At 38.8% G+C, this 27,827-nt stretch overlaps 1 protein-coding gene across 1 annotated transcript in view; it reads right to left on the reverse strand.

The window, feature by feature from the left end:
* The window catches only part of CUBN (cubilin), a 149,268-nt gene that overhangs the window by 103,060 nt on the left and 18,381 nt on the right, over positions 1 to 27,827 (reverse strand). The window contains exons 14-26 of the mRNA XM_017817059.1: positions 27,258 to 27,439; positions 26,316 to 26,478; positions 25,927 to 26,117; positions 21,783 to 21,939; positions 20,999 to 21,177; positions 20,364 to 20,526; positions 19,901 to 20,117; positions 18,746 to 18,876; positions 10,499 to 10,685; positions 6,781 to 6,941; positions 6,074 to 6,255; positions 5,265 to 5,421; positions 2,618 to 2,805 (exon numbers count right to left, since the gene is read on the reverse strand). Of these exons, the coding sequence (XP_017672548.1) occupies positions 2,618 to 2,805; positions 5,265 to 5,421; positions 6,074 to 6,255; positions 6,781 to 6,941; positions 10,499 to 10,685; positions 18,746 to 18,876; positions 19,901 to 20,117; positions 20,364 to 20,526; positions 20,999 to 21,177; positions 21,783 to 21,939; positions 25,927 to 26,117; positions 26,316 to 26,478; positions 27,258 to 27,439 (2,258 nt within the window). The remainder of the gene's footprint in view (positions 1 to 2,617; positions 2,806 to 5,264; positions 5,422 to 6,073; positions 6,256 to 6,780; positions 6,942 to 10,498; positions 10,686 to 18,745; positions 18,877 to 19,900; positions 20,118 to 20,363; positions 20,527 to 20,998; positions 21,178 to 21,782; positions 21,940 to 25,926; positions 26,118 to 26,315; positions 26,479 to 27,257; positions 27,440 to 27,827) is intronic.

A 27,827-nucleotide genomic window follows, 5' to 3' on the forward strand; every position in this document is an offset into this window, starting at 1 on the left:
TTTTTTTTTTTTTTTTGCGACTGCCATTTCTTGATTGTAATCTGCTAAGGCATGTAATGTCCCTGCCATAACACCTCCACAACATTTAATTTTGTCCTTTTCCATCATGTACAACCCTCCCTTACTCCTTCTACCAGTACAACTGTGATCATTACCTAATCCAACCTAAAAACTAACTCTTGTCCTTCCTATTCCCAGCCTCCCAGCAAGTAGGAGCAAATGTTGTCACCAAGCCTGCCATCTGCTAGGTGCCACAGAGCACCATGTTGCTACTGTCAGAACTGCCACAGAGGTAAGAAGACAAATAGGGTGCTGCTGCCTGCTGCAAGAGGCTGAGGTGGCAGAGCTGCTGCCACCAAATCCAAAAGGAGGTGGGAAAAGGGACATCTAAAAGCTCCCTGGGAAAAGAGCACTTGATCAGCACTAGTGGCCACTCTGGTTTGTGAGTGCAGCTATATGGAAACTCTCTGAGCATCAGCTTCCCATTTCCTTCAAGAAAATGGTGAAGGGTTCTGGCATATGTTCCATGTATCACTCAGACTACAGTGAACAGGATTATATTTCTATTATACTCAGCCAGACCATTAGATCTCTCCCCTCTAAGGCCTCTTTGCAATAAAGGAATCTCAGAACTAGCATGTGTCAGTAAAGTAATCTATTTTAGCTAAACAGCTATGAGGTTTCTTTTAAATAACCTTTTTTCCAATCTGCAGTGGTGTCAGACTCCACATGGATTTCAATCAGAAAAGTCCCAAATATCTGCAGTCTGCTCAGAAAGTGAACTGTACACTTGTTCCAGATGACTCCCCCTTTCCCTTACACCACACAGCGCTCCCAGCCTTGACAATATGCTCCCCTTTCGCAAGATGCAGGGTGGGAGCAAACAGTGTTCAGTTCCCTGGCTGGTTCAACCCTTGTTCTCCTTTTTACACTATGGCACATATTTGTGCAGCATGCAACAACCAAATGAGAACGTCTTTTCCAAGTGGTATTTCCTAATGGCATTTGGAGAAAGATTTGTAAGTAATGTCACACGAATGACAAATTAAAGCCTCCTTAACACACTTCCATGATTCTCTTTTCCCCTTGTATTTTCCTCTTTATGCCTCTTTCAGTCTGTATTTTCTTTGATTGAAAGCACTGAAAAGTTGTTAAAACAAAGAGTGCTCCCTGTCTCCTCACTCCCTCAGATATGTTTTATTTCTGTTCTTTTAAGTGCTTTGGATCAGGTCCTTGCCTCTGGCATTATTCTTCCAGCCTTGACTTACATCTAGAATAGTGTCTTCTGGCAAGTTTCTTGCTCCTCACTGGCTGGCTACTGTGTGCAGAGCTCCTGCTTTTCATGGGTCAAGGGCTCAGGCATCTTGAGACTGGCACTGGTTCCAATGTTTCTTTTTCAGTCTCCTCACAAAAACAAACTGGGGTTTAATAGTTAGTTCTCAGTGTAGTGCTCCCTTATTTATTTTCTTCACATGTCTGTTCTTTCTTACTGTTCCTGGCCACAAAGAGAAGAAAGCTTGAAGAACATCACTTTTGCCAGTTTATTACCAATTTTGAGCTGTGACAGCTGCCATAGTAGGGAGGTAGAGGGAACGAGGGAGGACATCTAGATGGAACAGACTAGCCCATCAGCAGGCCTGTTGCTGAATCTTCTGCAAGACCCCAGTGTAAGTAAGTATCCCCAGAAACATGGGCACTATTCCATAGCCCTCTTCCTGGTTGTAAGTAGTCTTTCTAACACTTCTCTAAATTTCGGCTCCTCTAGCGCAAAAACCTAAATAGAGCACAGCAGCTACAGGCTGGCATCCTGTACAAGGGTGAGATCTGAAGGACGGATGAGTTCAGCAAAACAGCAAAAGAGTAGACAGGAGATTATAACAGTATAGCAGTGATCATGACTACACTCTACTTCCCACAGTACTAAGAACAAAATTGGGAGAAAATATCTTTTAAGTTGTCCTTGAAAATTTTAAGAAAATATCCTCTTTGTCTTAGAGATATTTTTTTTTTTAAGGAAATGAAAATTAAGGGTATTTGGCTTTAAGTTGACTGGATGGCATTATTTGGCTAAAAAATGTCACATTTTATTTGTGGATACCTTAATTTTCTTTCAGTCCCTTTAAAGAGGCAGATGAATTATGAAAAGAAAAATATAAATAGGAGACACAGCAACCCTCCCTTTAAAAATGTAGAAATAATACATATTAAAGTTTTTGAACCTACCCTGCTCCTTCTCAGATAAAAACAAGAAGAAAATAATTGGGCTCATTGCCTTTTTGCAATTAATTTACTAATCCCAGGATTTCTTCTTCTTTACATGAAGCTGGAATCATGATATCTCACTTCACCCATAAAAGCCAGTGCATCTAATCTCAGGTGGTAGCTAGACTGTAGCAAACCAAGGATTTGGGATTCATCCTCCCATTTGCACAGACCTGTCTTGAGGCAGTAATGCTTCTCTCCCTACTGATTACAGAGGAAACAGGACCAAATCATTTGGATTTAACACTTGAGCTTCAGCGGTTAAATTTAGATACAATAAATTTCCCCTTGCCCTTCTGCATCCTTATTATTTTCCTTTATTGGTGGAGACCTGATTTTTCTTGTTTCTACTTACCTTCAAGAAGTCACGATCACAGTCCAATCCAACTTCTAAATCAAAGGCCGTGAAGCTATAGTTGAGAGTGTTCCCTGTGGTAGTTTGGACAGTCCAGCTACAGTGCTCATTTAATGGGTAATTATTTGGATAATTTAAACTTTCCAATATGCCATGGCTACGATTAACAGTCAGTACTTCATGGCAAACTGAAAAAGAAGTGATAACAGATCATATTTGTGCAGCGATCCAATAACTCAAAAAACTACAAATTGAAGTTAATTGATAGTATTACAAGGTGAGAAATAATTTTATTCAGATTAGAGAAGTCATATAGAAAGAGAATTGTGACCTGTTGAAGAATATATTTATGTTTCAAACAAAATCCAGACTTGAATCCTTCGGCTCTATTATGACCTTCTTTTCTGAAACTTGCAGCCTCATCAGTATATATAGTACATATACTTTTGGCAGTTTTCTTTAATTCTGGTTATTCCTGAAACACATTCTGATAGATAATGGCAGAAATTTGCCCTGTCATTTGAAACAATTTGGGGAGGGTGCTTAACAAAGATGAACTAATAGATTGAAGTAGGTTATTTCAGCAAACTAGGAAAAAATTATAAACCTGGCTTAAACAACGAATGGAGAGTACACTACTAGTATTGGGCTTTCTGGCTCCAGGAACAGGAAGCTATTGTGAATTTTTTTAAAAAAGGAACCATGATTTTTCTTGTGAGACATCTAATAGAATCCTAGCATAGGAACTGGACACTCATCTGGAATAATAACAGCTTTTCTTGAAGTGTCAAGAAAATAAAAATAAACTAAACTAGATAAAGAAGAAAATTACAATTATGGCATCAGGTCAGTGAGTCTCATTTTCCTGTATTCACCTTTCCCTAAAGACAGAAAACATCAGTGTGGGCACTCCCTTGTCTGGAAGCAGCACGTGATGTGCATCAGGAGCAGAGCAGTGTAATGCACAGAGAAGTTGGCAGCAGGAGAGGAGTGGGACAGGTTCTTTGCTTTGTACAGCAAATCTGTTTGAACAGCAGAAATGGCTGAAATTCACTTGCATAACTGTCCTATTGCCTGTCATCAAGGGTAGCACACCTGCCTCCTGCACATTTTTTATTCTTTCCAAACATATAAAGAGCAGCAAGGTCTGTGTTTTTAGTACTTTGAAATGCTTGGGATACAGCTGAAGGTCAGGGTCAGGTGAAGAGGAGCTTGTCTGCAAAGTTACACTGAAGCAACAACTCTGAAAGGACAGAATGAAGAGCACAAAATGGATTTTGAAGAATGCAAGATGGGTAAAATTTGCTACCCCCTGCCACCAAGATCTTATTAGAAACATATCAAGCACAAAGGTGCCTTTGAATGTTAACTTGATACCATGTTTTCCTTTGCAATGTTTTTCAATTCATCATTACATTTCTTTCATGTACATGTAAATGTATCTGGCATCCTTATTTTACACCATACCGCCTACATAATTTTAGCATTTGGGCAAGCCATTGCCATTAAAAGCCTTCTCTGATTCATCTTCAGAATTAAATATGAATGTAAATCATATTATCTGATAGCTCAGGTTCTTCATCTGAGTGCTTTGAAAGTGCTCTTTCTGTTTAATTAATGAAAGGGAGGGGAAACCTCTTCCAATATATCTTCTTGACATTGCAGTCTGAAAAGTACATGCTAGATGACTCTGTGATATCTGTAAGGAATTAGGGAGCCAAAGCTTCCCCACTCTTCTAGTTATTGTATGTGTCATGTGAGGATGAATAGCTTTGTTTTTTTTGTAATGCATTTACTACTGTCCAACTAAATGTCTGTAAACCTACAGCAATCCCTATCACTTGGGCATGTCATATTTAGGGTGCACAAAGATGCTTGCAAATCATTTTGTATGCAGTGAAGTTATGTATCTTCCAATGTGCATTTAACCATATAAAAAGTATAAAGTGTATAAGGAGAAAAATAAATACTGGTACTATATTCAAGATTAAGACTGTGAATAAAATAAATTCAATTTGTCATGTGTCTTCTTGGATTTTTTCTCCAAATGTTATTATTCTGATATTTCTGGGGTAGAACTACTTTACAAAAAAGTGTTTGCAAGAAAAGTATGACCCTTACCCCAAGATATAAAAAATGAAACCTTTTTAAGTGTTCCAGGTAGGCTAACTTATCCCAAGCACCTACAATGATGCAGGATGGCTGACAGGAACTCAATTATCCTTTGTCATCCTGCCTCACAAGAAGCTAGAAAATCAGAGAAGCTTGCTGTATCTGCCTTCTCTGTTTAAAAGTCAAGAGACTGGATGAGCAGAACAGAAAGAACAGTCCAATCTACCCTGTTATGGACTTCCAGCACTTGTTATTCTGAGTAAATCTGGAGTGGTAAGTGCCACTGGTAGAGGTAATAAAAGTAGAGACACCTCACCAGCTTTCTCTAAAGGAGGAGATGAACTCCATCATAAGGAGATGGGCAGATAACTTTTAGCTCTCTGTTCTATAACTGTAGCAGACTAGAGAATCTGGGTCAGTAGTATGCTGTACACATTGTCCTCTGCTCATGAATAGGTAAGATCATGGGCTGCAAAAAGTTTCATGAACAATATGAACTGTTGAAACTTGTTCTCATCTTCTTTTACTTACTTACCCTGTTTGTATTTGGCTAAGAAACCTCCACCTTGCAGACTGTTGTCTGTCCTTAGTTTTACATACACGCTGTCTCCACTGGAATGGATGAGTTCTGGTATCTGATTCCCACAAAATTTACCTAGCTGTCTAGCATTACTGCTGTTGCCATCATATACCTAAAAAAATTAAAAAAATAAATAGAATAAAGCTGATGGCATTACAAACCAAAGTAATTTCCCACTGTGAAATGTCTGCTTAGGGAATTGTTACTGGGTATACAAGAGGTTAAATTCTATTCCTGTGCAGAGGAAGCCTGACAGGCATTTCAGAAACAAACAAATCAGTGGAAAAACAGAAAGCCAGTAACTGAATACCAGTGGGTTTTGAGGGGCTTGCTCACCAAGAGGGGAAACCTTCACTCCATTTCAACTTTATTAAAAATATTCAAATAATTTATGCAACAGTTCAAATATGAAATTTGGAATTAACAATAGGGTTATTGACACAGTTGTGGTTTTTTCCATGTAATTTACTAAGAAAGCATACTAAATCCTTTGTTCAAAACACAGCAAATTTAAAAGATATAGACTGATTCTCGTTTCAGTGGCCTTTCTATCTAGACATAAATGCTTCTCTTACCAGCAGCTACACAAACACCGCTGCCTTGCCTCTCACAGCTCTGTGATATGAAGGTAGCATATCAGCAAGGAGCTTTTCTATTCTGGGTTTGTTCACCCAGTAACACTTGAAACCCAAGGCTCTGTGTTTTCCCTTGCCTGTGTGCTCATCATACCCCCCTTATAGAGCAAAGCATCACGGGGTACCTACCGCAAGGTAATCGAAGGTGCACCTCGGGTGATACTCTAGATGAAACTGCTCAAACTGGATTTCAAAAGGGCTTCCTCGGCTTCCTCTGAGGAACCAGTAGCACTCTGAATTGTGGTAATATGGCATGGGGTAGTTGGGAGACATGAAGATGCCAGAAGCTGTCATCAAAGTCCCACCACAACCTGAAAATGGTAAAGAAACCAAACCAACACTTAACATCTAGAATAGTAGAGAACTAGACATGATGTGTGAGATTCTCACTACTGATCTCCTTCACATGCTCTGAACATCTTCAGTGATGCCCCAAAAATCCACATCTAGCCATCAGCATTTTAAGCAGAAGAGTGCCCATAGCACAAAGAAATATTAACTATCTAATTTGAAAAGTGCTTCTGATAAGCAGTTAACCTTCAAATAGAAACCTCTCAATTAAATTCTTGATTACCACTTTCCTAAACATATGAGATAAATGATGCAACATTTTATCAAATAAATAGTATGTCCTTCCCTGTAGTGAAAAAGAAAGCACAAAGATCAAGAAAGTTGGATCCTTTAGGTTAACGTGTGTATATGTTGCTACATAATTAGAGGACAGATTTTAGAAGATGGGAAGCAGAAAAGATTTGGGGGAAAAGGTGAGAAATTAAACCCAAAGGATCAAAAATGAGATGTGTAAAATAGTTCTGTACTTGATGCAGTAATTTTACCTGCTGCTGTACCATCCCACTCTGCTGAAAATCCCTTTCTGGTGCCAAATACATCACTTACAAACTTTATCCACAGCTTGTTACCATGAGAGATTATAATAGGAGGCAGGTCTGTACCACAGTATTTTCCAAGAGGAGGAGAAGTTTCATAGCCTCCATCTCTAGAATGACAGAAAATAAAAACCTTGGGTCAAAGAGGGAAACCATGAGAAATGTTAACAAATCCAAAATACTGGGATTCTCTCAAGCCTGGGAAAGCCCAATCCTGGCTCTTCATCTTCCACAGCAATATCACTACTAAATACTAGAGGATTCCTGCTACTTGCAGTAAGAAGCCCTAACACAAACACCTGCTTGCTGGGTATGTCACTCTCTCATCTGAGCAGCCTGTCCAGAGGGCGTCAACACAATAACAGGCTCAAGAAGTGTCTCAGGTAAAGTTGGTTCTGCAGAGGGTAGGACTTGCTCTGTATTCTACTAGGTGCAACCAAAGGTAATCCTCTAATTTGAAACAACAGTTTCACTGCTCACTGGTTAGCCTGGTGCAAAACTAGATAAGTTGACTTATTAAAAAAAAAAAAGTTTATTTGCAACCACACAAATGGGAATTCATTTCTGAAGTCATTTTACTGATATGATGTGCATTTTGAAATATCTTCTTAGTCTTCAAAATTGTTTGTACAACCACTTAGTTTCTTATTTTTAAATTAAGTAATACTTCTAGTAATATTTTTTAATACTGTAATCAGGATGCACAGTTAATGTTCTGTTTTACCTGCTGCACATCTCTCATGGGAATAAAAAAGACGGTGATAATGTGTTTATCTATTGCTTTCTAACCTTATCTTTAAACACTTTCATACTACAAACACCCTACAGGTAATTAGGACAATAATAAATACACTTATATCTATATATGGGTGTGATCTTGATATGATGCTTTTTAAGTGACAGCAATACTTTTAATTACATTTTGACAGATTTATACCTGCTTTTGAGTGAAACTTCTACTTAGACCTTGGCACTGTTTTCTTGTCATCCTCGTAGGTTAAACTGCTTGCTCATGTTACTCGCAGTTGAAGAACTGTGCCAGAACCTCCCCTCACTTGCATCTCAGCCTCTGCAGCTGGGGTCAGATGAACAATTTTCTTAGCTGACTGAATGCAGTTTATCAGAGGATATCTCAGGACAAGAAACCAAAGTGACACTTCACCTAATACTTATCTAGCTTCCCCTTTTAATGGTATCAGGTTTGATGAGACACTCTGGAAATCCAGTTATGGCAGCAACAATGTGCTGAATTGCACTTAGCAATGTTCTGGCTGCATTTTAAAATCTGTTTAATACTGCTGAGCTCTTCACAGTGAAGAAAGAGTTAGATTTATGCAATAAATGAATGTTTTCAGTTCTCGAGGTGAAAAAGTGAAAAAAGGTCACCCCTGTTACAATCCAGGTTGCCTCAAATTAGTGTTAATAAAGTTAAATTAAATTTAATCTCAGATTGTTGTTTTAAAACCTAAAAAATAAAACACTTTACTTAGAAAATATTGAAAAAGCTTTTCAGGTTTTCATAGATTTCTCCAGTTTGTATGTACAGCTGAAAAAAAACCCATAGTTGGAATTCAGAACCTCAATACTGCAACTTCAGCAAGCAGATTTTTGTTTGGTTTTAAAAAATAAGGCACTACTTACCAAGGAATAATTCATACAGAGTATCTGGTATAATGTTCAGAATCAGCTTTATCATGGTGCTCAATGAGGTAATGGAAACTCATGGCATGCTCAGAGTGAAAAAACACACGAGAATTCTGCAGACATGGTTCACCCAAAGAGCTGGCTCATGAGGACAAAAATGGTGACACTGCAAAGTGCAAATCCCATCTACAGCTACACGGTGGAAAGGACATGTACTTGGTGCTGCTGTATTGTAGGCATGCAGGCAACCTTCCTGCATTTCTTCTGCTTGTCTCTGTCCTGCAAAATTTCCTAGAAAGCACTGGGCTAGTGTCCTAAATTTAATGGTGATGCCAGTGTAGACAAAAATAGCAGATTATGTACATGTTCCTTGTGTTACATCCCAGAGTAGCTGCTGTCTAAAGACTATAAACATACAACAGAATATAGAATCATAAATCATATAATAATTTAGGTTGGAAGGGACCTTACAGGTCATCTGTACTACCCCGCCTGCAATAAGCAGGGACAGCTTCAACTAGATCAGCCTGCTCAGAGCCTTGTCCAGCCTGACCTTGAATGTTTCCAGGGATAGGGCATCCGCCAACTCTCTGGGCAACCTGTTCCAGTGCTTCACCACCCCAATTGTAAAAAATTACTTCTGAACAACCCAAACTCTCTCAGCCCTTCTTCATATGAGAATGCTCCAGCCCTCTGATTGTCTCCACAGCTCTCCTGTGGACTTGTTCCAACAGGTCCATGCCCTTCTTATGTTGGGGGCCCCAGAGCTGATGGAGTATTCCATGTGGGATCTCACCAGAGCAGAGTAGAGGGGCAGAATCACCTCCCTTGACCCTTTTGATGCAGCCCAGGATATGGTTGGCTCTTTGGGCTGCAAGTGCACGTTGCCAGGTCATGTCCAATTTTTCATCCACCAGCACCTGTAAGTCCTTTCCAGAGCTTCTCTTGATCCATTCATTCCCCAGCCTGTATTGATACTGGGAGTTGCTCCAACCCAGGAGCAGGATCTTGCTACAGACCTTGCACTTGGCCTTGTTGAATGTTATGAGGTTCACATGGGCCCACTGTCAAGTTTGTCCAGGTTCCTCTGGATGGCATCCCGTCCTTCAGGTGTGTCAACTGCACCTCTCAGCCTACTGTCATCTGCAAATTTGCTGAGGGTTCACTCAGCCCCTTCATCTATATCATTAATTAAGATATTAAATAACACTGGTCCCAGTATAGACCCTGAGGGACACCACTTGTCAGCAATCTCCATCTGCACATCAAGCCATTGACTACTACACTCTGGATGTGACAATCCAACCAATTCCTCATCTTCTGAACCATCCACCCATCAAATCAATTTCTCTCCAATTTAGAGAGAAGACTGTTGTGGGGGACAGTGTCAAAGGCTTTGCAGAAGACCACACAGGCTCACGTCACTCATCCACTGATGAAGTCACTCCATCATAGAAGGCCACTAGGTTGGTTAAGAATGCCCTTATAGAAAACATGCTAGCTGTCTCAATTCATCTTCCTGTCCTCCATGTGCCTTAGCATAGCTTCTAGTAGGATTTGTTCCATGATCTTCCCAGGCACAGGGGTAAGGCTGACAGGTCGGTAGTTCCCAGGGTCCTCTTTTCTACCATTTTAAAAAATGGGTACAATGTTTCCCCTTTTCCAGTCACCTGGGACTTCACTTGACTACCATGACTTTTCAAATACCATAGAGAATACGTCACAAAACAGGCAATAAAACTCTTTGTTTCTGCACTAAGGAAAACAACCCAAATGCAGTGCATGGGAACACAGTTCACATACTCCATTTGCTCTCAGAATTGTAATTCATCAAATGGGAAAGCTGACAATGGAGCAGGATGAGAGGAGGAAAAAGGTAGCCTTTTAAGTTCTCTGCTAAGTCCTTTCCCACATTGACAGCATAGGTGTAGAGTTAAAATTAAAGCTTGCGAACATGCCTAAGGGGATTTGGACAATTGACATGGTTATCAGTAATAAGAACAAGAGAAATAATTAGCCTTGCCTGATTTCTACATAATCCTCTGTACAGCGTTTATTCCCTTCCAAGATGAAGTCGGTGAAGTTGAGCACAATCTGTCTGTTCATTCCCACTGTGATGGTGTATATGCACTCAGTCCGGACAGGGTAGTTATTGGGATAGTTGGGAGATGTTAGCACTCCAACTTCAGAACTGTAGTTGTGTGAGCAAACTTTAAAAAGAAAGGAAACAAGGATGAATTAATTTAACATGTATTCTAAATTAACAGGAAATTTCTATTTTCAACAGAGAGAGGAGCAAACATCCTGAGCACTATAACTGTTCCTGGACACATCTTACTGCTGAACATCAACACTATAAACTAAAACCAGAATCCAGGTGTTTCATGGGATTTCTTACATTTGAGTTGATTTGTTTGGCTTTTACCAGAACACTGTGTCTGTAATAAATAGGCAACATAAGAGCAGTTTCAGCTGCCTAAGTTGGCTTTGTCCCAAAACCCAGGTAAGTAGAGAGAGGAAACTGAAAGGGATGTTTTGTTGAACAAAAAAGGTAGGATTCCTGAATTTCTGAAAAGATGTGGTGGTGGAAACTGAATCTAGTGTCTAGCTATGAGGAAATACTACATTGTTCTCAAGCGTTCCCCATGATCAAACCTGGCAGATGGAATTTTATATCTAAATTTCTTTTTCCATTTTTGGGGCCAAAAGTGATAAGCAGTTGGAAAGCCGTATAATCCTAAGAATTTGAGGACAAAGTAGTTCCTCTTAAGGTTCTATACTGAAATCAACTGCACTAATATTTTTGTGAGCAATGTAGAAGCACCTTGGTATTATGAGCTGGAAAAAAGAAAAGAGTTTGGACTAATGCTGAGTCAGAACCTAAATAGTAATTTAAAAGAAGCTGTTTTGAAAGCATGTACATAAGGACTAGGAATAAAAATATTTGCTACATAATAATACATAATACTTGTTTTGGAAAGAAGAATTGTTGTCTATCAGTTGATCACAGTCAACGAGCAAAGTTTGTCATGTGGCTGCAAAAATGGCAAGAAGAAATGTGAACTGTGTCAGGTATTCTCAGGCAAAACAGAATCCTGATGCCAATGCACAAGGTAATGGTGACATTTCACCTGGAAAAATGTGGATAAACATGGTCACTGATGTTCTGGAAAATCATATATGAACAAGCAAGACAGTGATTGTGGAGATAGCAGGACATTACTAGATTGGTAGGCAAGAGACACTAGAAGAGCTTACCTTGTCTAGCTTAGCAAGTGCAGATAAACATCAACAAGCATGAAGAAAAGAAAAATAAAACACATTCTCAGTGACAGTACAAGCTCTGAAGCTAAAAAATGTCTATGAATACGGATACACAGAAATTAGGAAAAAGTTTCTATCAGGAAGTGAGTTTCTAGAGCAATTATGCAGCCAATATAACAGATATAGAAGGGAGGAAAAAAGTCCACAGGTTTTTAAGATACAGTTTGATTAATTTAAGAAGGGGCTCACATTATGTAGCTCTTGGGGAAAAAAAAAAAGAGGGGGGCATAAAATTGTGGTCTGTATTTGATGACCCTGGAGATTCACTCCGGTCTTCCATTCCCCCATTTCGAGTCCTACAGGTTGCAAGTATAAGAAGTAGATTTCTTAAATAGTTCCTATCAAATAGGCAGGTTTAGTCTAATCATAAGCACAACTGAAAGAGCAAGAAAAATATTATGGTTAAGTATACTCATTTAAGCTGGTTGCCACAGATCTCTGAAATCTGTTTTCTAACATATCACAGCTGCAGTGTAGTAATACTTATGCTTAACTCTTCAATTGCATAACAGTTTAGGGGGAAGGGGTGAAGTCACAGTTCAGGCCTTTTTTTGTTTAAGGTTGGTCATTTCTATGTCTGTTCTCTATCCATTCTACTACTACATTTTCACTTTTAATTGTGTCTTTTTTAATGGTGTTTTTTTCTGTACTCTTGGTCACCTGAAAGGCCTCTGTTGAAAACATTTTCTGTGGGATAAATACTCGAAAGCTAGGTACCAGACTCATGTTCCTAATTCATCACAAGGAGAACAAAGAAACATTACACAGAAAGAGGTCAATAATTTTCTGCCATTAGGCTGTACTTTGGTATTTACAAGTCAAAAAGGTTTCATGCATCAGTGTACCTAAAATCACAATCTGCTAAAGTCTTTATCTAGAATTTTAGTCATTTGTGTGGTCCATCACGGATATGCTCTAATGTACACATATAACAAACAGGTTAGTCCTGACCACCTGAAAAACCTTGTGCTGCTTTATAAATCCTTATAACACCCTGGCTGTCCTGCCAGCTTCTGTGGTGTTTCATAATATGTAGGACTTATCATCAAAGTCCAGATCCTTAAGTCTTATGATTTCTTGAGAATGCTGCCTGCCGGGTTAGAAATCTGACTCAGAAATGTGACACAAGTTTTTCCTAACAGAACATTATAGAAAAAGCAATACAAAATTAAAAAGGAAATGTCTGTATATTTATAAGGTTACTTATTTTTAACTAATTATTTCCTCCTGATTTTGGAGGAGTAAATCTCTGACTCATGCACAGTTAACGATTAGAGCTGTTGGAACATTGCCCTTACTAATTCACTCAGGGGCTGAGACCAGGAATACTAGATTTCAGCCTGGAGAATATTAAAACGTACTAGATCAGTAACTAGTACTAATAATCAGTAACAGTGACTAGTGCTGTAAGGGCCCTTACAGTAAAATTAGGAACACAGAAGCCAAAATGTTTCTATCAGCCCTTTCAATAACAATTTCCACAGAATTCTCCAGGTTCCCTCCCTCACTTTTTTCCTTCGTAGGAGCAATCCATACAGAACCTTATATCCCAAGTGTACCATTTTAAACTGGATGCTGTGCACTGCTTAACACTTCACATAACAATATTCTTTATGAGCTAAGGGGGAATAAATGCAGAACGTAGAAAAGTGACTGCTTTAGAAATGTCAGACTGTCAGACTTCTGGCTACAGAGAAATAAATCCAAGTGTAGATGGTGTGTATGCTGGCTGCTATGGGGATTAAGAAAAGTTTAAATGAATCTATGTTTTTTGACAGACAACTCTCTTCTAGTAACAGGATTAATTTATAGTGTTCTACTTTCAGCAGAGAGCTGACACTCACCTCACTAACAACATTTAAGGGGGGTGCTTGAGCAGTTCCTTCAGTGAACACTTAGCAAAGTTAGCAGGAAAAATGTTCTATGACTCCCTTGCCAAAGTTCAGAATGCAGTCTAATACTATGTGTGATTATTATATGTCTGGAAAAAATATTAATTCAGTTTAGTTGGAAGACACTTATTGTAGCTCATGAAAAACAGAAGGAGGCAATTGTGGCGGACAATCACACATCTTGCTTTGCCAGTGTGTGAGGTTTTGAAAGCTATTCAATATGCTTTCTGATTTTGGTACTGAATGTGTTTGCTCTTCTGAAAAAAATGCCATAAATGGCAGTAACCCACTGTAATAGCCAATAGAAGAGAAAAATGCCAGCTTTTGTAACACTCACTCATGCAATCATGCATAATGCAGAAAAATATATCCGTGGTTTTTGCTATAAAGAGATATTCATCAGTTGCCACAATTTTAATTAATCAAAAATAAAGCTATAGTGCTCTATGTAACATGGGATTTTTCTTTCAAACTCTCTGTGCTGAAGAAAAATTGGGATCCCTAACAATTAGATCTTTATGTAATAATATGCATGTTTAGAAAAAAAAGGAAGAAACTATCACATGAAGTACATGCCTCTCCAAAGGCAATGGAAAAGCACCTCTGCACTTCAGGGCCTTCTGTTACTGCTGCTGACAGATGTGAACAGGCTTACTTTTTACCAAGGAGGCACACAAAGGTCCTTTATAGGGTTTCAGACCCAAACTCCTTTGAAACACTGGGTAGAACTGTTCAAAAAGAATCTCCAACTGTCTTCTGCTGATTTACACATAGATAGACAAATTATAGAGTTATATACACATATATTGGCATATATAGGCAGACTAATACCCTAATCAAACATAACCAAATTACGGTGGCCTAACAAGTTGCCAGATGCCAGCTAATTGAGCCTTTTTCCTGAGAGTCAGAATGAGCTGAGCAAGTGGCCAAGACACATGTAGAACGCTGGCTTTGTTTTCTGTCTTAGGTCAGCCTCGTTCAACCATGCCCTGTACATCTCTGCACATACGTACTTGTCAGACATTACTTTCCATTCTTGTCTTTGCTCGTTCAGCTGAAGAGCAAAGCCAGGCATCATACTGCAAATAATTACTGGGTTTAGTCAGCAAGATGGGAATGAGGATCTTGACTTGTACTCAGCTATCAATGAAGACACACAAATCTATACAATGGTTTCAGGTACACTTTTAAGTCCTTGAGTTCACATGTTTTTCTCTCTCCCCATCCTTCTCAAACTCTGACTTCTCCAGTCAGTCACTGTAATTAACATAAACCATACATGAAGCTATTTAAAACCAGCTTACCCCTCTTGATAAATAATATCATTCACAATTCAGGATGATAATGAGGACAATTATCTTTCACCAAAGCCAGACCAGGAATAAAAAGTATCAGGAAGGCAATCTGCTAAAAACCTTGTTAAGGTTCACTTTTCCAAGCAGAAAGAATGACATTAAGCATCTTTAGAAAATAAAAAAAATAGGAAAAAAAGGAGAAAAAAAAATCACTGCCAAACCCCCAATTCAAAGTAAAACAAATGAATTCCCACTTATTTGTGAAGAAGTTGAGGACAAAAAAAACCATACACTGATTTCAGTGCTATTCCTGTTGGAAAATTGTGGCCTGGATCTATCAGGACCCTGAGCAAAAGTTCCAGGAAAGACTGAGCCCTTTCAAAGATTTTTCAGTAATTTTACATGGGATCTTTGTGATGTGGTCAGCCAAGACATGCAGAAGAAAATCCTATGATCTATCATAACATTTTCATGGCTGTCATGACATTCCTTTATATGAATGATCTGGACTCTTGGAAATAAATTGAAATATTACCTTGCTTTCCATCTGACTTTCCCCTTTTAAAGACAGAAAGATGACCAAGAATTAACCATCCAAGGTAGATTTAGTTTAAGTGGGCAATACACATTTTAAACAACTGAGTATGAAGTGGGCATGTTTGACTGAAGGATTTCCATCTGTATTGCTGCCATATGAGCTATTCACAGCTACTAGCTGGCAGACTGCTAAAACAATTGTTTGGACTTTATGGACCATGGCCATGGCTGTATCTCATGGCATTCAAATACTTTGACAGGAAATATAGCTTTGCCATTCTTTTCAGGCTACTTTTCAAGTAATTAATATATCACAGATAAACCACGTTAATTGTTTGCCAAAATGCCTGGAGAAGAAAATTAGTTTTGTTTTACATCAAAAGAAATTTCACCCCTACTTATCCTTTTTTTTTTTTTTTAAATATTTATTTGGGGGGAGGGAGAAGGATAATCTTGTCCATGTTTTCAATAGCTCATTCTCTAAAATAACTCCGGGCAAAAGACTATTGAAATGTGTAATGTGAACCAGAACATCTTTGACAAGTTCTGATATTGGTTACAGTCTAGCTGGCTACAAAAATATAACTTAAAAATATGAAAGATTCTTATTGCACAAGAAACATTATTAGAACCATATTTTCCTTAGAAGAAAAAATGAAAATAGTCAGCAGATGTAAAGAAAAAAAAATCATAGTTTTGGTAAATCTCTCAGATATGATTATGTTCAGTAATTTGCTACCTTAGTGTAACTGGATATACATGACATGAATACCAGGCCTAAACATCTCACAGTGGGAAAACTAAATTTGATATGATTGCAGGGAAGTGGGGAGTTGCTTCTCACAGCAAAGTCCACATACATACCTGTGTTTGCCTTCTCTCAGGCCATAGAAACTTTAAAACACTTTATTCTTAAATAAAAAATTAATTTTAGCAGTCTGGTATACATGAAAACATTATAGTACTGCTATGCTTGTTCTGAGACCAAAAGAAACAAATCTGTGTAAAGAAAACAGATGATAGTTTCAACCTCTCTGTAACTTTATTAGTCTCCATTTCAATACCTATCTCCTGCTTTGCCATATTTATACAAACTACAGTGGATGAAATTACAAAGCATTTATTCTAGAGATCATCATTCTAGGTCAGAGTGAAAAAAAAATGGGAGTTAGCCCAATTTAGATGAAGAAAAGTAAAGATAAGTGTTCAGGATGGGAAAAGAAAGTCAGATGTGTTGTGTAGAGTTTGGATTCAGATATTACATAGTGCTGATTTCATATAAACATATTATATAGCTTGTAGTTGTTTAGAAGCATTGAAGAGAAAGAACACATGCATTTTTAAGGCACAGTTTGAAATACATTCCAAGGACAGTGGTGATGCAGTTTGAACCTGACATGACACATATACCAGTGCTTTGGATGAAAGATGAGAAAAGCCAATCACCGTGGTGGTGGTTAAGGAGGGGATATAGAGAAGAGAGGAGGCAGAGCTGTGAAGCTGGACAGCACTGAAATAAAAGAACCACAGAAACAGATATGGTTACACAAAGACAAAAATACAGATAAATGTTGAGTAAAGAATATTTTGATCTTGGTGAACTGTGAGAGAAGTTGCTATATGAACATCTAGGAAGAATCAAATCCACCCATGAAATAGTAATCTGAGGTAAAGTAAAAGGAAAAATACCACATTAACAAGCAACAATAATATTTATAGAAGTTACAGTTAGCAGATGCAAACACATGTTTATAACAGACTTTATAAGGATGACAATTTCACAATTTCTCATTAGTAAGAACTTGGATTTCAAACTACAGAGTTTTCTTGGAAAGATTTTTAAAAGTAGAATTTGGTTTTTGCCTATTTTTTTCTAGCAAATAGAAATTTCCCTTTTGAAACAGTTCTCATTAAATCTTAATTGTTTGTACTGTCTTTTTGGTTTTCATGACAGATAACTCAAATACAAATGAAGGCAGATGAGAAAGTGGCTTACTTGGATTTGTAAGTTATCTGGTACTGAATAAAACCCCAATGGCAATATCTGTGCTGGTCTAGCCTACACACAGGCTAAAAGATGAAATAATAGCCAACATTTTCCAAGAAAGCAGTTATTTTTAAAATGTGGGAATTGGAAATTTTGCTGATTTTGAACAGGTTGAATAAATTCAGGGATTAGGAAAAATAGAATTATTGAAGGAACTGAGAGCAAACAATGAGCAGCCAGTGGTAATTTATGACTGCATAGATGAGTACTATGAATTTCTGGTATTCATCTAATAAATCCCTCATATTCTGCACTCACACATGCAAACAACATAAAAACTGGCTATTGATAGATACATGAACATCCTAGCTAAAAAAGTATTCTCATTTTTACTTTTTTTCCGTTGTCCCACTCTGCCTCTTCCGTGGCTTAATTCTGCTAGGCAGAACCTGCCCCTCTATTTCCCATAGCACTAAGTGCCACATCCAGTCATTTCTTGAACACCTTCAGGGATTGTGACTCCACCAAATCCCAAGGTAGTCCATTCCAATGCTTACCCACCCCTTCTGTGAAGAAATTCCTCCTGTTCTCCAAAAGAGAAGAGAACCAAGAGAATGAACAGTCATTCTTTGTTTACCACGCTGATGCATGTCTTGGCCCCTTAGAAGAAGATACTTAAAGAAGATATTTAAGGCATAACAGACTTGAACTCTTGTGGAGACAGAAATGCTGCACTCTGTTGTAATGAAAAAAACCACTTGTGCTTTTAGGTTATTTTTCTGCTTTATCAGATTTTATCCTATATGGCCTTTATCTAACCATCCTCAATATTGAACCTTATAGGGACTAAATTAATTTTTTATGGCACCTGAGAGTCTCTCATTCAAGTGAATTGTCCATCATCACTATGTTTCCTAGATCACACATACTCAGCTTAGAGTGGACAAAGCAAAGCAAATTCAGAAAATACTTTTCCTAAATAATTCATGCAGTTCTGCCATGTCAGCTTTTACTGCCTTTTTAAAGAAAGGAGCAGTGTTGCTTACAGAAATTGCTTTCTGCTTTCCTAAGGAGGAAGCTTTTGAATAAAGCAGGATGAATAAGAAGGGGTAGAAGAGGCACCAGGCAGTCTTCAGTTAACACAGAAAACAAAGTTTCTGTTTCTTGTAGTGGTTATTTACATTGACAGCTGAATACATTTAATTTGCATAATGAACAGACTGACATATTACCTTTTGATGCATTCAGGGAGACATAATTAGCTGAGAAGCCCTCAGATGCCATTCTATGATCTGTCACAAAGTACAACATCATCATGTTGCCACCACTAGTGAGAGATGGTGGCACTGATCTTCCACAGTACCTGCAGCAAAAAGATACCCCAAGTTGAATGGCAATACTTTATAAAGCATCTGTATTTCTGGAAGAGGATTCAGCTTTTCTGAGAAGTCTGAACAGCTACACACACAGAGTTCTCTCCTTTGAGCGATACAGATCCCAGCTATATATCCTGTATCATGGGACGAAATAGCACACTACATGTATAAGGGTACAAATCTAAGGTCTGGCAAAGTCAGAGAAGAAACTGTTCATCAAGTTGTCAAATTCTTATTGGAATTACACTATGCTGTACCTACAACATACTCTGTTCTTTGTAGGAGTCAGAGTGGCTGGCCAAAGACTAAGGTTGCAAAATGCTCACCATTAGGAGAGTCATTTGCTCCTTATTTTCCAAAATACTGTCATGTCAGCCAACTATTTTACAGCCTGTAGCTGCAGCTGGATACTGTTCCTAAGTAATTCAGATGTTCTTGAATTTGAGGGCAACAAGAAAATGCTGTGTATACACCAATTGGAGAAGAGGAATAAAAGAAATGATTCTCCCTTAAGATAAAATCACATATCCAGGAGAAAGTGAAAACTAAACCCTACAAAATGCAGATTTTGGTTTAGTTTTTGCCAAGATTCAAATGCACAGTCCTTTAGGTAATCTTTCTTTCACTTCTTCAAGTGTTTAAAATCACGCCATTTCTGAGCACAGATATATTAATGTTTTTGAATTTATTTTCCATAAATCAAGATGTTAATGGAGCTGGAAAATGTCACTATTGAAACCCGTCCTTAAGAAAGCTATCCTTTTGACACAACTTAGTATATTTATATAATATATATAAATGTATAATATTTATTAAATGTGCTTCTTATTCCATGGTCAAAGAAAGCAAGCTGCCTTTACTATCCTAGCAGAGAAATTGCTTCTATTATTTCTGTAATTAAGAGAAAATAATCTATACACAAAACCTGAGGAAGCAAATGGGATGTCAAGATCTACAGAACAGTGATCACTCCAAAGCAATTCAGGTTTGTAGGCTAATAGACATATTCACCTTCCCAATTTTTGCACGGTGCTGTTGTCATATATTTCAAGATAATCTCTTCTGCAGCCATAATCAAACTCCAAGTTAAATGAAGTAAATGTCAGGCGGATAAGGTAGCCGGGTTGAACGTTGATAATCCAGGTACAGTTAATACCATGTGGATAGACATCTGGATGACCAGGACTTGTAATGGTTCCCGATGGTCCAGTGAGAGTCTCACCACATACTGCAGAGATTTAAAATATCAGGTTAAACGATATATTTATAAAAAAAGTTAGGCACTTATAAAATTGGTTACTTTTCTTCTGAAATGTCACATTTTTTTTTCCCTTGATCCATTCTACATAGTGACTGATTCAGAATTTATCTCCCGTTACACCGTCATAAAACTTGATGTCCAACTGTTTTCAGTGTACAGGAAAATTTGACAAGTCCCAACACTCAACACAGAAAACAACAGAACATTCCTTACCTGTATCTAATGGCCAGTACTCAGCTCTGAAGCCAAGGTTGGTGAGAGAGGAAGCTCTGAATTTGATATAGAGGTTGTTCCCTGTGGATTGCACTGTAGATGGTACAGTTGTACCACAGTATTTCTCCAAAACAGGAGAGTCTCCACTGTTGCCATCTCTGACCTGAAAAAAAGTGTATTCAAAATATCCCTTAGAAATTTCTATTAGATTCAAGTATTAAGCATAAATTAATCCATAAGAACTCTACAAAAGATTCTTAGTAAGTCAACCCTACCCTTTCTTCAGTGTGTTTTCTACTACAGGCCCATACAATTCAACCTTATGCCCATCAGAGAGGCATGTCAGAGAAAAGAAGAGATCTCACACCCTCAATAGTAACTGGCACATAAACCTCCCAAATCAGGCCTATCTGTTTAAAGACACATAATACTTATCTCTGATTATCAATATGGTCACAACATCTTTGGAGAACCAAGAAAAGCTTTGGGATTCCGTTATGAAGCTGGAAAAGCTTTTGTGACTGCTGCAAGGAGTGCTTGCCTGTCAAGCAGTTCTGCTTTGGTAGAGATGAGTAGGAGAAGGAACACGCAGATTATGTATCTACTATTCATAGTATATGTGTATTATTCTTTACCTCAACGTAGTCTGAGTCACAAGTGGTTGCATTTCGAATGTCAAAGTCGATAAAGTTAAGAATCACCACTTGACCAGCTGGCTGGGAGATGATCCACTCACAGATCTTCGGGTGAGGGGACACCCTGGGATAGTAAGGTGAATGGATTGTGCCTGCTCCAGACAAGGAACCTCCACAGACTGCCAAAAGACACCAAGAATCAGTACTTGTGATGAATGGTTTCAGGGGATGTATCATGTGATGTCTATCAAATGTCACTATGAAATTAGAAAAAAAAACAGCCCTAAACCCCTATTTTCTTACAGCAGCTACTACAGATCACCTAAGTACCATAAGGAACATATCTAAAAGAACATATTAGTATAAGTATAGCATAAACATGCATATACAGAAGACACTGAATGTGCCCATGAAAACTAAAGGATTTGACTCATTTGTTTCACAGACACAGACAGGTTTGTTGGGGATTAAGAAGTAAAAGACAAGAAAAATGAAAGCAGAAAGGTTTAGGCAGAGTTGTAGCTATATCATCTTCAGTATGTTAGCACTAAGCAATTCATTATTAACAGAAGCAATGAGGTGCCCACTTCCAAGCACGCTAGGACTGTCTACAAGAGACCTAATGCAGATGTCATCTTAAATAAATAAATTGACTCTGGTTTTTTTTACTTCTTTTCTTTTGAAGTTTATCTTAAACCTATTATATGAATAATATAGCACAGAAATGATGGAAAGTGTCCAAATTACAGATCAGTTCACTGTGAAAGTCACTAGTTCCTCTTACCAACTTGATAAACGGCTCTGAAGCTAGCTCTTTGCACAGAAGCATCAGACTTGAATTTGATCCAGAGACTGTTGCTGGTAGAAGTGATGGGAGACATGAGTGTACTATGACAGAATTTGCTAATAAGAGAAGATGTCTCACTGTCACCATCTCGAACCTAGTCATGGAAAAGAAAAAAGAAAAATGTTAGCTAATACAAGCATTGGGATCTGATATCCAGATAAAACTATAATCTCACAAGAGCTGCTAAAAAACAAAAGGAGTAACTATTTTATGTATTTATAAGAGGGTCAAAGAGCCATCACAGTAGTTGGCACATGCACAGGACTTAGGAGAGCTCAAAGGAAGGATCATATGATCAGCACATAAGACATACACATGCTGCTGTCACAGGGCATTAGGATGAAACAGATCTTCTCTACGAACCACAATTTGGGCCTATGTTTCCAAAAGTGACATCTTTAGTATGAAAGAGACAGGCAAGATGCTCACCAATGATAGCTATGAAATTTTTTCCAGCACTAAAATCTGCTGGAGAAAAAAAAGTATCTGTGATTTTCTTGCTCTGGCCATGAAGTTTCTAGTGATTTTTCGATGGCATTCCTCCAGAAAAAGCATCTGTTCCATCACACCCGTACATCACTACAGCCAGACAGGTCACGAACAGGAGATGCAACTCTAAGTCCCTAAAGTAAGAAGATACACTGATGTCTTTCCATTACTTTATCTGAAGGGTTCAATGCATGATAATGACAACGAAGCTGTATCAGGGATCCAGCTTTTACCTTCTGCACTGCCACTCTACTCACCTCAATTAATTTGCTAATCATAGGAGAAATGTATCTTATATGTTTTCCCTGAAGTTGAATATAAATTCTGATTATCAAGGGGACTAGAAGGGAAAGAGGTGTTTGTACTTCAAAACTTCAGACCGTGAATCCATAGTCCATTAGTCCATAGGTACAAACAGGGGACCAGGCAGAGCACTGGGATATCTCTGAGGTGCCTGTCTCATTCCAATAGATGAGGTTCAAAAGACAGGTCCTCTGCTCTTTGCCCAAGCAATAAATGCAATTTTTCTCCCCAAGATTCTCCAGTAAACAAAACAGCTCTTTTCTCCTATAAAAGTGGGAGCAGCTCATGTAGATGGAACTGCTTTTAATGCATCCATATGCTGTCAATGCCAAAAAATCATTCCAGTGAAACCACTAGCAAAGCAGGGACATACAGCTTTCAGATCCTCTCTCATCATCAATTCTTTATTCCTCAGCTATATTCATCCATGGGCTGGAGAGAAGGCAAGGAACACTTATCGGAGTCCTGGTGAGCAGACAGTGGCTAGCCTGCTTGCCCAGCTTTGGCAGTCTCAAGCTGGTGAGATCGTTTTCTGACTAACAGATATTTTTAATTTCTCTGGAATTTGAGTTTAAGGTGATAGAATTATTCTGGGTTTACAGCAGAGCAGCTAAGATGAGAATTTGCGCTGGAATATTTAGAAAATCTCTGGACAGCAGTGAAAGCTTCCAGAACTATAATTCACAGGAGTTTAAATATTTTTCTCGAGCTGATTTTCCTTACATTTTTGTTTTATATAGCCTGGTGAGTAGTGATAAAAATAACAGCTTCTCTAAACCATGTGAGTAATGTCTCCTATTGCCAGTTAGAAGGATAGCATGGAAAAGGAGCAGTCTTGGTTAACACCTTACTTCTGCACCATATTACAGCCTTTCCTAAATAAGTTTTATTGTCTCTGTTTTCTTATTGCAGACATCTGGTCCCAGCCTGTTCCTTCCTTAGTAAGACACTAAACATCCCTCCTTGAGCAAGCACCTGTGAGCTGCCTTGTGAAAATTCTACAGGTTTCCTGGTTTCACCAGTGATGGGAATAATCTGCACCTTTTCAACATGACAAAAGAATTGCTGGAGAGTGACTTACAAAGTAACTTAAACACCCAAAAACTATCTATCTCCCTAGCTAAACTTCACTATAAAACCCAGTGAGACACTACTTTATAAAAGCATATGTGAAAAACTAGGTCTTGATAACAGAGCATAGTACTTCGGTTGTACTGACTGTACCAGCCAGAAAATGTCGGTCCTGTTTCTCTGCTCTGGGCTGAGCCACCGAGTAGGAAGGCAGGAAGATGAGGAGGGCAGAAGAAGAGGGAAACTGAACAGTTTGTGACTGATCAGCAAACAGTGAGGTAAATGCCTTGCTGAACTAATACAAACCGATGGCGATCAACAGAAATGGTTTTGTTTCTCTGGTTGCTGTGAATTTAGCTGCTGTTCTGCCAGCAATTAGGCAGGAGGAGTACCAGGCCAAACAAACAAAAGCTGTCTGTTTTCATTAAACACACTTCCCCTCTCATTTCAGAAACTAATTACACTTCATTCCAACCAAGATCTTTGAATTAGAGGAGGATGGAAGGCAACGATGTCAGCACAATAACATCTTTTAAAAATAGACTAACAGCACGGAGCTCACAGGGGCCTGTTCCTCACTGGTCAAGAGGAGATTAAACACAAAACCAAACCTGCGCTGGATCACGTGGCCAGCAGCACTGGATCCTGCTCTCTGCTGGAGCCACAGGGATGGCTCCCGCCTGCTTCAGCTGCAGCAGCACCTTCATTAATCAGCGTCTGTGCCTAGTATTTTCTACTTCTGTTAATCTGTGCATGGCACTGCCACTGTTTGTATACAGACAGTGGTACCCAGCACCCATCCCGTGTGGGATGAGGTATTTTTGACTGTATGTAGAAATACACACTGAGTATGACAGCAGATACTTTGAGACATGGCAAGTCAGAGTGCAGTGCAGAGGAGAACAGGGACGGGGTGACAGAAGGGGCAGAGGCCACCAACATACAGAGTTTGTCAGGCCCTGAGGGCACCACCATGACTCCCCTAGGCCAGCCTTGCCCACAGCCCAGGACCCCATGTCAGCCCCCCAGGGATGCCACAGTGAACCCACAGCTGGGCCAGTCTCTGGCTCCCCACAACCCTGCCCTGTCCAGCCACAGGCTCTGCTGAGCCAGGCTCTCCTGTATGCCCATGTCCTAGCCTGGCCTCAGTCCATCCCCATCCCCTGGGAGGTGTCCAAGGCCTGGGGCTGCCCTGCTCCCTGGCCAGGGCAGTGGGATGGCCCTGGCTCTGCCTCTGTGAGGAGCCCCAGTCCCTGGGATATGCTGGCCTGTGCAGCACCACGCCACACCTTCCCCATGGGTAGCTTAGGGGATGCAGATTTGGAACTGGGCAAAAGTTGGTTTAGGGATAACAAAGAAAATGAAGAAGTGGTATCTTCTGTACTTAAAAGGCACCCTGTGGTCATAAAATTGTATGTAACATGAAGCTGCAGACCACTGAAGAGAGAGTTAGGAGTAAAAGCAAACATAAAAGCCATCTCAAGTGAATCTCAGTTAGTACTGACATTACTATAGTATTATTATTACATTTGCCATATAGAAACATTCTAAATGTACTATTATTTTTTTATAATACTTAGAATTAGACTAATAAGAATTCTTGAATTAGACTTGTAAGATTTCAGTTATAGCAACACTAAACTCTTGGCTTTACATATGAATATAGAATCATTTAGGTTGGAAAAGACTTCTAAATCATTGAGTCCAACCATAAACCCATGACTGCCAAGCCCACTACTAAACCATTTCCCTACGTGCTACATCTACACATCTTTTTAAACATCTCCAGGAATGGTGACTCAACCATTTTCCTGGATATGGACATACATATATGTACGTAGGTATAAAAATTTATATGGTGTGTTTCCTTTCAGTATCAGAACAATGTCTTCTGTGTAACATCATGACACCACAAAATGTTGCATTGTGGCTATTAATGCTATTTTTCTTGCATTTGACATGCATATACCTTAATCACATACAGCTGATTAAGAATTAGTGTTAAGCGAGACATATTTTCTCGTTCTCTTATCTTTGCTTCACTCCAAATGCACAGCCCTGCTCTTTTAACCCCTGTGATTTTTGGACTCTAATAAATTTGTATACTTTTTCCTTTGATTAACACCTATTTCTGCAGTAGCCCTTGGGATGGAAGTTATGTGTGGTTTTGTACACACATGTAATCAACCTTTCATATCAACTGATTAAGGGAAGTCACCTCTATATAGTTTGCTGAACAACCAGTATGACTCTCCAGCTCCATATGGGTGAAGTTGAGGAATATTTTTTCATCCTCTGGCTGTTGGATAACGTAGATACATTGTCGGCTGCTGATATAAGGGTTAGGCCAGAAAGGGGATGTGATAACCCCTTCACTCTCTGTGTAATTTCCTCCACAACTTGGATCTGCTATATTAAGAAAAAAATAATCAATTGAGATATTCACAAGTACAGTAACTGTTTTTCAGGCTGCTTCTGTACAACAGCTGCAAATCAAAGAGAATTACTATTTTATTAAAGAGCAAGTGTTAATTACATCCATTCATGTGTTGTTGGCTCTATCTTGAGAATGTCACAGACCAACCTTCAATGCTGAATTTTACTTACCAGGAGATGTTGTATAGAGAATGTGGAAGCCTTTATCAGTAACCGAGTCATCAGAGTGAAAGTGAATCCATGCATAGGGACCAGTGGTTCTGAGTGGGGGTGGAGATTGAGTGCTACAGTATTTACCAAGGACAGGGTCTTGCGAAAGAAGACCATCTCGAATCTAGATGGAATGACAGATCAGCAGTTAGGATTATTAGATGTGTGCCAACTGTGAACAGTACCAACACTCCTTAAGTTATCTTCGAGGCCCCGGGAGATATTGTAGATGGTAGGTGGAGGGAAAGCTCACAAGAAGTTTCCTCCAAACATACAGGAACCAAGAAACACATCCACCAGCATAGCTGTGATGATGCATCAAGGGTTTTGTGAAAGGGAAAAAAAGTATCAGGATATCTACTCTTGAACTCTTTTCTAGAAATCACGCTCTGCATTGAACAGGACTTGCTATTCCGAAACAGCTTCTCATTTCCATGAATAGGTATTGGTGAATTCTGTGAACATTACATCGCACTTGACAAAAAGTCCTAAGCTCACATATCAAGTCATGGACTATACTGTGATATGGACCTATTAAACTTAGATCACTTTCTTGATTAGTTTCCCTTAGGCTGATGAATTCTCTGGGGGTTGACATTTGACAAGAAAATTGGAGACTGAACTTTGTAAGAAAGTGAAAGCTCCCCGTCAGGTATTTGGCCTGAATCCCATCCTTTCTACTCACAAGACTTCACTGACTTCAGTGGAGCAGGATTTCTACCCCTTTCTGTTATACTGCCTGTATCTGACTGTGCATGGATGTCTGGAATATGTAAATGAGCATTTCAACACAGGATTAAACTTTCACACAGCCCCTTTCTGTACATACAGAAAGTTTTGAAATATCTTGTTTTGCAATAACATAAACATAAAATGTTGTCATAATTCACAATTATACTTTACCTCTAAATGGTCAAAACTGCAGTTTTCATGGTGTTCTAGGCTTAGCGTGCCAAAAGCAAATGTGATGAGGAGGCCAGGACTGGTTGAGATGGTCCAGACACAATCTCTGTTTACAGGATAGTTACCAGGATATCCTGGAGAGCTTATCGAGCCATAAGTACCTGTCAGCTCACCACCACATTCTAACAGAAAGAAACATGGAAGAACAGTCTTTAACACTGTGTGTCAGATTAGAAGATGAATTGTCCCGCAGTGTCAAAACTAGATACCACGTTAGGGTCCAGAATAAATTAAAAAACAAGATCGAGCCAAACAAACCATTAAGTTATATCTTTCTTTAAGTTTTACAATTAATTCTGCAACTCAATTTTAAAAGCAGAACTCTAAGTATTTCCTTATTTGTACAGTAAAAGAAAGATTCTTTCCCAGTTATGATGAAATTATCTTTCAGAGAATGATTAAAAGCATTGAGTTGGGGTTGGATTTACAAAACTGATCTGAATTTCTGCACTTTGTAAATAGTCTCAATTTTTTATCCTAGCACAAGGCTGTTTTCATTAAAAAAAAAAA

The sequence above is a fragment of the Lepidothrix coronata genome, unplaced genomic scaffold (genome assembly GCF_001604755.1).
Source record: "Lepidothrix coronata isolate B3197 unplaced genomic scaffold, Lepidothrix_coronata-1.0 Scaffold59, whole genome shotgun sequence".
Lineage (NCBI taxonomy): Eukaryota > Metazoa > Chordata > Aves > Passeriformes > Pipridae > Lepidothrix > Lepidothrix coronata.